This window comes from Globicephala melas, chromosome 2, assembly GCF_963455315.2.
Source record: "Globicephala melas chromosome 2, mGloMel1.2, whole genome shotgun sequence".
Classification (NCBI taxonomy): domain Eukaryota; kingdom Metazoa; phylum Chordata; class Mammalia; order Artiodactyla; family Delphinidae; genus Globicephala; species Globicephala melas.
In genome coordinates this window covers 177,710,114-177,720,624 of record NC_083315.2, presented here as the reverse complement: position 1 = coordinate 177,720,624, position 10,511 = coordinate 177,710,114, and the positions used below count along the sequence as shown (strand labels likewise).

At 46.0% G+C, this 10,511-nt stretch overlaps 1 protein-coding gene across 1 annotated transcript; it reads left to right on the top strand.

Annotated features, from left to right (window-relative positions):
• Nucleotides 1-3,711: 3,711 nt before the first annotated feature.
• LOC138842577 (uncharacterized) lies at nucleotides 3,712-9,971 on the top strand. The gene is given in 5 exon segments (XM_070045047.1): nucleotides 3,712-3,756; nucleotides 3,842-4,186; nucleotides 6,078-6,148; nucleotides 9,401-9,483; nucleotides 9,568-9,971. Coding segments are annotated over 5 exon segments (948 nt in total).
• The last annotated feature ends 540 nt before the right edge of the window (nucleotides 9,972-10,511 follow it).

The following is a 10,511-nucleotide window of genomic DNA, read 5'->3' as shown; positions in this document are numbered from 1 at the left end:
CACATCCCTATGCCAGGCCTCGTTCTGGGATGGAGGGTTAAGTGCACCTTCCTGAAGGGAGCATGACCATGATGAGGTTCCTGAAGTTATTCCTTACGGGAGATTTATCCTACCTTCCCCATTAGATATATTTATTCCATCTCTTTATATAAGTATGAATCAAGATACTTGTTTCAGAACTTGTGTTAAGGTTATATACTAAGGCATTTTCTTTGCTTCTGTAATTGTTACAGCTTGTCACCCATGAGGAGCTCTTTCAGATTGTCTCCTGTATCCTCTTTACGGGCACCCATCCATTGGTGTGAACACTTCCTTACTTTCTGGTGCCACAAGAATCTGCAGGATAAGCATGTGTATTCTCTTCTGTGGCCCTGGAATTAGCCAGGCCTCACATGAGTCGTGGATCCTTTTCTGGAGAATAGCATTAGCAACCAGAAGGGTGGGTATTAGGACACTAATGCTGGTGTCCTGTCCACTGGGGGCATTGCCTCTAGACCCTATCAGCTAAAAGACCTTGGAAATATGTCTGTGTGCTCTACCCCACGTATACACACACATGTCTGCAACTAGCTCTGTATCTCACCTTCTGACCTGTGTGAAGGTAAAAGTGAGATCATTCTTACATCTCCGATCCTAGTGCAACATCACTTGGGGAAATCCAGCCTTTCCCCCTTGCTTGTCTGTTACTTTCCATCCAACAGTGAGATGCCTGGCTCCACCGATGCCATCCAGCTACTAATTGTTCAATTCCACATGCACAGTAGTAACAGAATTCTTAGCCGGATTCCTGATGAAACTACCGTTATCCACCGGGTTCTAGTGCTTACGTGCAGTGCTTACAACTCAGCCTTCAGACTCCACACATTGCCAAGTGACCTGGGTCAAAACCTATTTTCCCACCTTCTTCAGACATGTTAATTGTTAATGTTAATTGTTTACATGTTAATGTTACATGTTAATGTCCACGTGTTAATTGTTAACATGTTGATTAACATGTTAATATGTTAATTCAAAAATTCACTAAAATATTAGGTATCATCTATACAGTGTGCATCGTTCCATCCTTGAGTCTCTGACTTATAGATGAAATTTATATTTATATTCAATAAGGTTCTCTCTTTCTCCTATTACTTTATATATTTTGACAAGTTCATAGTGCAATGTTTCCACCACCGCAATTTCATAGAGAAGAATTTCACTATCCTTTAATATTGCCCATGTTTCACATATCAAACATCTTCTCCCCAATTCCTGCTAAATGCTCATCTGCTTGCTTTATATATAGATTGAAGTTTTCCCAAATGTGAAATAGGTGAAATTGAACGTTTTCAGACCGATTTTTTAATTATCAATATGCATTTAGGATTCCCTCATTTCTTTTCGTGGTATAATAGTTTAATATTTAAACTGTTGAATACAATTCCACAGCATGAATGCATCACTCATTGTTTATGTACTAATTTATGGAAGAACATATTTGTGGCTTCCATTTTTTCTCAGTTGTAAAAGAAGAGACCACCGTAATTCATGGGCAGTCTGTGATGGAGATATAACTTTCAAGTCAGTTATGTAAATATTATGAGCATGACGTCTGGTGTCTTACGTTAAGCTCTGTCTAGGTGTCTACGTGACTGCACTGAGGAAGGCTCTGATGCAGAGACCACTCAGCTGACCCAGCCATCGTGCTGCAAGGATGTCAGAGCCCAGGCAATGTCCACACGAGGTGGACCCAAGGCCCAGCCCTCAGACCCGGCTGAGCCCCCAGCCAACAGTCAGGGTCACCCTCCCTTACACGTGAGTGTGCATCAGAGGAGCAGGTCCTGTAGCTGAACTTGAGCCTCTCACAGCGATCCTGCATGGGGCAGGGTGGGCTTCTCCTCCAGGCCCTCCCTAAGCAGAGACGGTGAACAAAATAAAGAGCTGCTGTCAGTGTAAACTGTCAGGGGTTGTGGCAGGGTTTTGTGCGTCAGTCAGCACCTGGAACATAATTATTCATTCCCCCGTGTGATCCTATTCCATATGTGGTAAGTATATGGCACAGTGGGACTGGATGAGGGGACAAAGGTCGCACTGTGAGCGGAGATGCTATGAAACAGTGCAGATCCAAGTCCAGGGCCAAGGTCCTCCCCAGGATGCAGGAGGACCTAAGAGCTCAGGCAGGAATCCTGGGCTGTCCCAGGTAGGAAGACACACCTGTGTGGATAGACGTAACACCATCTGACTCACACTTTAGCAGGACCACGCTGACACTGGCGAGGTAGTTAGGAGACGTTGGGACACTATTACACCCTAACCACACTTGACCTCAAAGCATCCATTTCTAGTTTAATCTTGTAGTAGTTTTTGTTCCATTCAGCAGCCTATGTCAGGATTAACATTCTTATTCTTTGTTATTCTGTGAGCACTTGTCTCTCTCCAAGATTTAAATTTGTTGCTGTCTTCGTTCTATAATTATCTGATATATTGGTGAGATTTTGATAATGTGCAACTTGCCCCATTTTGAGGCTGTTTTAAGAACACTAAATAAGAAGGATTTTCTCAGCTTCTCATCTCTCTGCGTCTCCAAGATGAGTATCAGCTTTATCGTAACACCCAGAAACTGGAAAGGGTTCCAATATCACACATCAGCTTAATAAATAAGCCAATCGTGCTATGATCATTCTTTAATGCAACCTGTTAATAAAACCAGGATTCTTGATGCACACGAAAACATGAGAGTATTCACAAATATTTGTGCTGACTAAAATAAGGCATAACAATAAAAATATATATATTTTTCTGTTTTGAACTTATGTTCACAATTTTATAAATTCTAGAAAATGAAAAGTAACCTGCAGTAGCAAGGGAAGATCAACAGTGATGTGGGGACAGGATGGAAGATAAGAAGTGACAGGAAGGCTGAAACCCAGAAACTACAGAGAATAATGAGAGGAACTGATTTGTTCTCTCCTGATAATGCTGATGGCTCCGTCAGTATTCATCACAGTGTTCATTCTGAGTGTGTGCGCTTTGTTACATGTCAAGAACCTCATTAAAGTAATTACAAATGAAGAAATGCATGACTTGGGAGGGAAGGAGTGAAGGGAAGATACTGGAACATAAGAGACTCCTGAAAATATTTCTCATCAACCCTAACCTCCTCCATATATTTTAGGTAAACACGAGAAGAGAGCAAAGTCATCATGACCTCATTACAGGAGGGGGATCTGCAAACCTCACCCGGCAAGTCCAACTCTGTCCTCTAGTAGGTTCCAGGGAGCAGCCTGGTCCAGAGCTCAGGTGCAGATGCTGGATCTAACAGTCACCCCATGTTTCTCCTTGGACACTACACACACCCTCCATTCCTCTGGGTGTAGTTTACACCTCTAACATGAGGGTAACAATGACAGCTACATCACGGGATGTGAGTGCATATGTAACATGACATATGGGTCCTAAGTGTTTACTCTGGAACAATCACACAATGAAAGTTATATTTCCCAGTTGCTATCAACACCACAAAATCCAAGACTCTCACACCTGTTCTGAGACCCTGCCCTTTCTGAGGACATTCAACGACATAGCCTCTTATATACTAGAAGGTCATGCAAATAGGGTCCTTCCTCTGCTGATATAAAGCAGCCCCAGCCCTGACCCTGCAGCTCTGGGAGAGGAGCTCCAGCCCGGGATTCCCACGTGCTCCCACTCAAGGCTCAGGACAGAACACTCACCATGGACTTTGGGCTGAGCTGGGTTGTCCTTGTGGCTATTTTACAGGTAATTTATGGAGAGCAAGAGACACGGAGGATGTGAGTGGATGTGAGTGAGGGAATCAGTGGATGGGTGACAGTCTCCTGACCAGGATGTCTCTGTGTTTGCAGGTGTCCAGTGTGAAGTGCAGCTGGTGGAGTCTGGGGGAGGCTTGGTGAAGCCTGGGGGGTCTCTGCGACTCTCCTGTGCAGCCTCTGGATTCACCTTCAGTAGCTATGCCATGAGCTGGGTCCGCCAGGCTCCAGGGAAGGGGCTGGAGTGGATCTCAGATATTAGTAGTGGTGGTAGCACATACTATGCAGACTCTGTGAAGGGCCGATTCACCATCTCCAGAGACAACTCCAAGAACACGCTGTATCTGCAAATGAACAGCCTGAGATCTGAGGACACGGCCGTGTATTACTGTGCGAAAGATACACAGTGAGGGGAAGTCAGTGTGAGCCCAGACACAAACCTCCTTGCAGGGAGACAGGAGGGGGGATGCAGGGGGAACTCAGGACATACAACTGCTGTGTGGTTCAGCCCCAGGAGCAGGTGCAGATGGTAGTTAAGGGCTGCTTTCCTCTAAGGGTCTGGGGTTTCCTCTCCATATAGGAGTTTTCCCTGGGGAACCTCTCTGTACTCATCCATGGTTCTTCAGTTACACATTCAGTCTCTGAATTAAAAAGACTTTTCGAAATAGGGGAAAAAATGTCATATATGAAAGGCAGAGACTCAAATTTCTATGTTCAGGTTTTCCCTTGTCTAAATAATGTCTAAATTGACCGGTTTCTAAATGATTCCGGCAGATGTATAAAGAGTTGAACATATTCTTCCCTCCTCATTGTGATATCTCAGCCCTGCCCTACTGTAGACAGCTGTCCCTGCCAGGATGCTGGCTGTTGACTTGCTGCTAACCTCTTGCATGAGAAGCATAAGTGCGCTGAGCAGCCCCGGATCCTCAGGGGGTCGCTGGGAAAGATGCCAGTTAGAGGGACGTGGGTGGGGGTGTTTCTACATGTGCGCCTTGCTTCCAGGCCCAACAGAATCCCTGTACGCGTAGATCATACCTGCATCCTGTTCTACTGCGCAGTTTATTTTATGTGAAATATTCATCGTCACAGCTATTACCGATAGACACATATGTAGTTGGTAGGAAAGTTTACAGTCAGGTGGATAATAACATGAATTTTCACAAGCTGCTGAAAACAAGTCTATTCTCCTTTCTTCACCACAGCATCTTACGTGAGCACTAAAATGCAGGAAAGTCCCACAGCTTCTCCTTCCAGGAAGAGTCCTGCAGCCTCACTATGCAGGCCCACCTCCGTCCAGGAACCCCTGCAGGAGCGAACATAACCAGGGTGGAGACGCCCAGGCCTCGACAGGAGGCCTCGCTGTGTCCTGATGTGTGCTCTCCAGCACATCACCTGCCAAGTCCAGGCTGCACTTTAGCTTCACATCTGTAAGATGCAGGTAAACCGACACCTACATCACATGTTTGGTGTGCATATGTAGAAACAAAATAATAAAAGAGGCCCTGAGTGTTGGGGTCCAGGGTAGGGCACCCCTAAATATGCCTCCAAGTGACGTAAGACTCCAAGTGACATAAGACGTAAGACCCACTACAGTGACGCTCTGAATTTCCTCCAAGTCATCCTGAAACGAGAAATAAACCTCCCATGTGAAAGGTGCTCTCCGCCATTTAGGTGTGGAAGTGAAACAGTCCTTCACCTCATGCTCTCCACCTGCCTTTTTTCTGTAGAAACAATTTAGCCAAAGAATAAGTTTAATCTGAGAAGTGAGCAAATGCAGAAAGAAAGGAAAACTCTCCAATAAGACTAATAATAGTTTGGTCATTCAGCAAATAAAGGACCTTTAGTTCCTCCTCAAGGGCCATAGATAATATTCTTGTCCATGTCCCCTGAGCCGTCTTATAGATACTGAAATTCCCACCAGGAGGAAGAAGTTAACTGCATGATGACCAGACTATAGCCATGACATAAGCTGCCACAATTCCAAGAACTGGCCTCAAAGAAATGGGAACAAACCGACCCTGGACCTGAAGATTAACTCTACTTAAAACAATCAAGAGGAGGCTGATCAGACCACCACATGACCAACTGCAAGATGACTGTCACAGCTGACTCTGCCGTTTCTGCCCGTAGCCCCTCCTTCCGCCTATAAAAGCCCTTTCCCACAGATGCTCAGTGCGGGGTGACCTTTGGAGAGAAGTCAGTCCCCCACCCCCGGGTGCAGGCAGCCAAAATAAAGCAAACTTTCCTTTCACCAACTTTGCCTCTTTATTGGCCTTTCAGGTCCCAGCAGCCGGACCCTGCTTTCCTTTGCAGAGGGACACTCTTATCACCAGGCATGGGGAATTCAGGCCTGGAAGCGTCTATGAACAAACCTTGTGTTTGCCGTACGCGGGCCTCTCACTGCTGTGGCCTCTCCCGCTGCGGAGCACAGGCTCCGGACGCGCAGGCTCAGCGGCCATGGCTCACGGGCCCAGCCTCTCCGCGGCATGTGGGATCTTCTCAGACTGGGGCACAGACCCGTGACCCCTGCATCGGCAGGCGGACTCTCAACCACTGCGCCACCAGGGAAGCCCAGAGCTCTGCTTTGTTAAGGGGCCCCAGGGTCACTTCTTATCTTGGCAGGACCTGTTCTGAGGAGTGGCTGGAATCTTTGCATTATTGTCATCTTGTCTAGAAGACTGCTGTGTTCTAGAGAGAACAAACTAAACAAGTTGGTTAAAAGAAGGCAGGGGTCAAAGATCAGTAAAAGAATTTTTGTAACCAGGGGCCCAAGGAGGAGTAAGAACCAGGTTATGTTTCAGAACATTTTTTGATGGTGGTCCAGGTAGTGTCAGCGCTTGGGTTACCCTGTCCAAAGTTAGAATGACCATATCGTAACAATAAATTTTACCCGTGACGGATCTGAGTTTATGAATGATCGTAACTCGAAACATTCAATGGATTTAGCAACGGTTGAAAACACAATCAATACCTTGAATTATTATTAATAATTTTAATTTATTTTGCCCCATAGAAGAGTTTGACAATTACAATTTCAGTAACACATTTCCATAATTTTGACTTATACCTCTTAAAAATTAGATATCACATTGTTTCATAACAAATGTTTCATTACATCCCTCACATTTGAAACTGGATTCCAAGTGGATCTAGAAGACGTAATGTGAGGACAGCGAATGTCTCTACATTCAGTAACAACTAAGGCAACAAACCTAACATCACATGAGGACGCCGCTGATTTCCAAGTATAGTTCCTGCTTCTTCATTGCTCAGTGATTCCAGCAAAGGTACAAAATGACCTAAACCATCTGGTCTCAATGTTCCTGAAGTCCACACCTCATTCTGAGCTTATACCCTCAAGATTTTATGAGGGAAAACACAGAGACCATCAGAAGGACCTGTCCACGTGGCCCCCATGAAGCCACCACCATCAGCCCTTCTCCCTCCCATCACGATGGTCAGGCCCTTTTGCTGTGACCATCACTGGTAACCAGCAGAGCAATATGACTTAAGTCTCCCCACTACATTTCCCATCACCCACTGGGAATCTCTAATGGATATTCCCTCCAGAATTACCATATGATCTCGTCTCCAGACATAATTCCTTCCAATTAGCTCCACAAAGGAAAAATAACTTTTTTTTAGTCCGGGTGCCCTAACACATTTTTCCTAGGGTTAAATAGACCCTAACAACACATCCCCACCCACTGAAACATAAAGACACCTGTTATATATCCTTCTATGTTAACATGAATTTGGATGGATCTCCTCTAATCCACCAGCTCAAGAAGGGCAGGTCAGATGCTGGGGCATCTGTACAAATACAGGCCCTTCTTCCACCTGTTGAATAATGGGCCCACCTGGTTCTATGTTTTAGATGCCATCCCTTCCGCTCCCCTATCCCACAGCGTATCAGCTCAATTTTCAGGTCCTGACAACAGGGTCCAGACTTGTCCTGTGATTCTTGCCCATATTACGTTTGTTGGTTCTCCTATTATCGACACTCAAGCAGGCAGATTCTTTAGAATTTAATTTACTCTACAAACATTATTGGAAAAGCTAGAAGAAGTATAGTACTCTGTTCATGAAATTGTATGGAGTAAATATCTTCTCACAGACAGCAGGCTCGACATCAGTCAGTGTACAGGTGAAATCACCGGGCTGTGGGAGACTGACCTGCCCCAGAGCCACAGGTGTGACCTCGCAGGGCAGGAGTGGAGCCAAAGCTACATGTACAGGGTGTCAGTCAGAGATGGGGACTCACATTGGTCTTTCTGGTTCCCAGGAGAAATAACATCACTGATGACACTGAGGTCAACATTCAGCACCCCTGGCAACCCCACTATAAATTTCAGACATACCATTACCATCGTGATCCCCAGTTTACATCCTTGCAGACTGAAAGGCAGATGGTGAGGCCACATCCTCAGTACCCACAGCGAGATGCGATGGAGCTGTGCTCTGCTCTCCAGCACCACTTACTGATGTGACCTCAGACACAGTCCCAGGACTCACTGACCCAGGGACTCGGGAGAGCTGCTCTCAGGTGGACTTTTCAAGGGAACCTGCTTCCTGAGGTGGGAACTTTCCTCTGACTCTGACACCCTCATACTCTGCAAGCCATTCACTGTGAAGGTTTACTTCCAAGAATCATGCATGTTCTCTCACCCAGTGCAGTGGGAACTGTGTTCCGTGAGCTCCAATGTCACTGGCTGTGACAGAGTTACAAATGAACACTTCTAGAAGGAGTGAGTCTGTGCACTGTGACCGGGTCACCTGCCCAGCATGTTGGAGTCCTGAGGAGCTTCCAGGAGCTGTCTGTTCTTAGACCTTGCTAGCCCTTGGTATTCCTCAACGTCCACATGCAAGGAAGGAGCCCTGAAGCTAACAGTGTTCCTGCAGACACTCAGTTGTGCACAGGAGACAGACAGCTCAGGCTACAGGCCATGTCAGCAGTGCTGGGATCCACGACCATCTCAGCAAGAATGACTACCTTGTCCACAAAATACACTGTGTGTATAGTTGTTAAGAGTAAATCCACCTCCAGAGCAACTCTTGATAATATTTAAACTGTTTCAGGTGAAGAAGTGTTCACCCAAGTTAAGGGAAACACGAAATCCGTTGTGAATTATGATAAACATTCAATTTTACCTGACTCTGTCTGAATTCAATGTCATTATTACATGTATGGTTTCTCTCAAATACCTGCGCATCCAGCTAATAAACAGGAGGTAATGCAGAAAGGAAAAAACAAGAGTCTGTGTCTGACATCTTGGAGGACCCTGAATGTGTGATGGGTATTTATGTGAAATATATACCTCCACGGGATTAAAGTCTATTCCCCAAACCTGCCGTTAATCCTTGAGCACAGCTGATTTCCTCACTATCCCTTCAGCATCATTTCATTCCTGGACACAGAGTCCCCCAGGCATAGGGAGGGGACCCCAGGTGGGGCTGAGTTCTCTGAGGGCACAGTCAGCACCCTCCTCAGGTGGAGCCCCAGAGACTGGGACCTCCCTTCACTACTTTCCGATTTTTATAGACTGGTCCCTCCCGTATGCAAACATCCCCTTATGTCACAAGGTAAAAACAAAGTACCAGTTCACTTAAATTCGGGTTTCTCCTCATGCTTGAAGAGAATTTCTGGGCTTCATGAATCCCATCTGCAAGAAGATGAATCCACTGTGGTTCTTCCTCTTTCTGGTGTCAGCTCCCAGAGGTGAGTTTCTCAGGGACTCAGACGTGAACACATGGGGAAGCTGATTCTGAGCCCATGAGTCACCGTGTTTGTATCTGTCCACAGGTGCCCTGTCCCAGGTGCAGCTGCAGGAGTCGCGACCCAGCCTGGTGAAGCCCTCACAGACCCTCTCCCTCACCTGCACTGTCTCTGGATTCTCACTAACCAGCAGTGATGTATCCTGGGTCCGACAGGCTCCAGGAAAGGGGCTGGAGTGGGTTGGGGGGATGGGTTATAGTGGAAGTGCATATTATAACCCAACTCTTAAGTCCCGGCTCAGCATCACCAGGGACACCTCCAAGAGCCAAGTCTACTTATCGCTGAGCAGCCTGACAACTGAGGACACAGCCGTGTATTACTGTGCGACAGACACAGTGAGGGGAAGTCAGTGTGAGCCCAGACACAAACCTCCCTGCACGGAGGTCCGTTACCACGAGGGGGCGTGCAGGATCCAACAAGTACAGGGCTGAGGCCTGTGGCAGGTGCAGAGAGGGGCTGGGAGGGAATTCTTGTTAGAACCTGTACTTTCCCCTTCCAGCCCAGGACCTCTACCAGAGACCCTGTTCTGTATCCTAATGTTTCTTTGTTGTGGATTATGTTGTGTCTAGAAAATTTTGTGTGCATGTACATATTTGCTGAATTTTTATTTTTATTATAGTTGTGTATATATATATTCATATGCACAGACACATTTAATACTCAAGAATTAAGGTTGTTTTTCATTTCTTTATTTACCTTTTTCTCAAAGGAGCTCAGAACAACCCTGCGGCTCACCATAATTTTCAATTTCAGCCTGAAGTTCGTGAAACTTGTAAATATCCTAAGAGTGCACATGAGACTTTTAAACAGTATTAATTGTTGTTTTGCTTTTGTAGATGTGGAAGGAGAGACACACCGTCCTGCTTTCAGGCAACCTGCACAAGCATTCTGAAGTCTGCAGCAGGCAGTGTTATAGACTGTAACGCCAGAGTGCTCCAATACTACACGTGCAATTATCCTCGTTATTCACA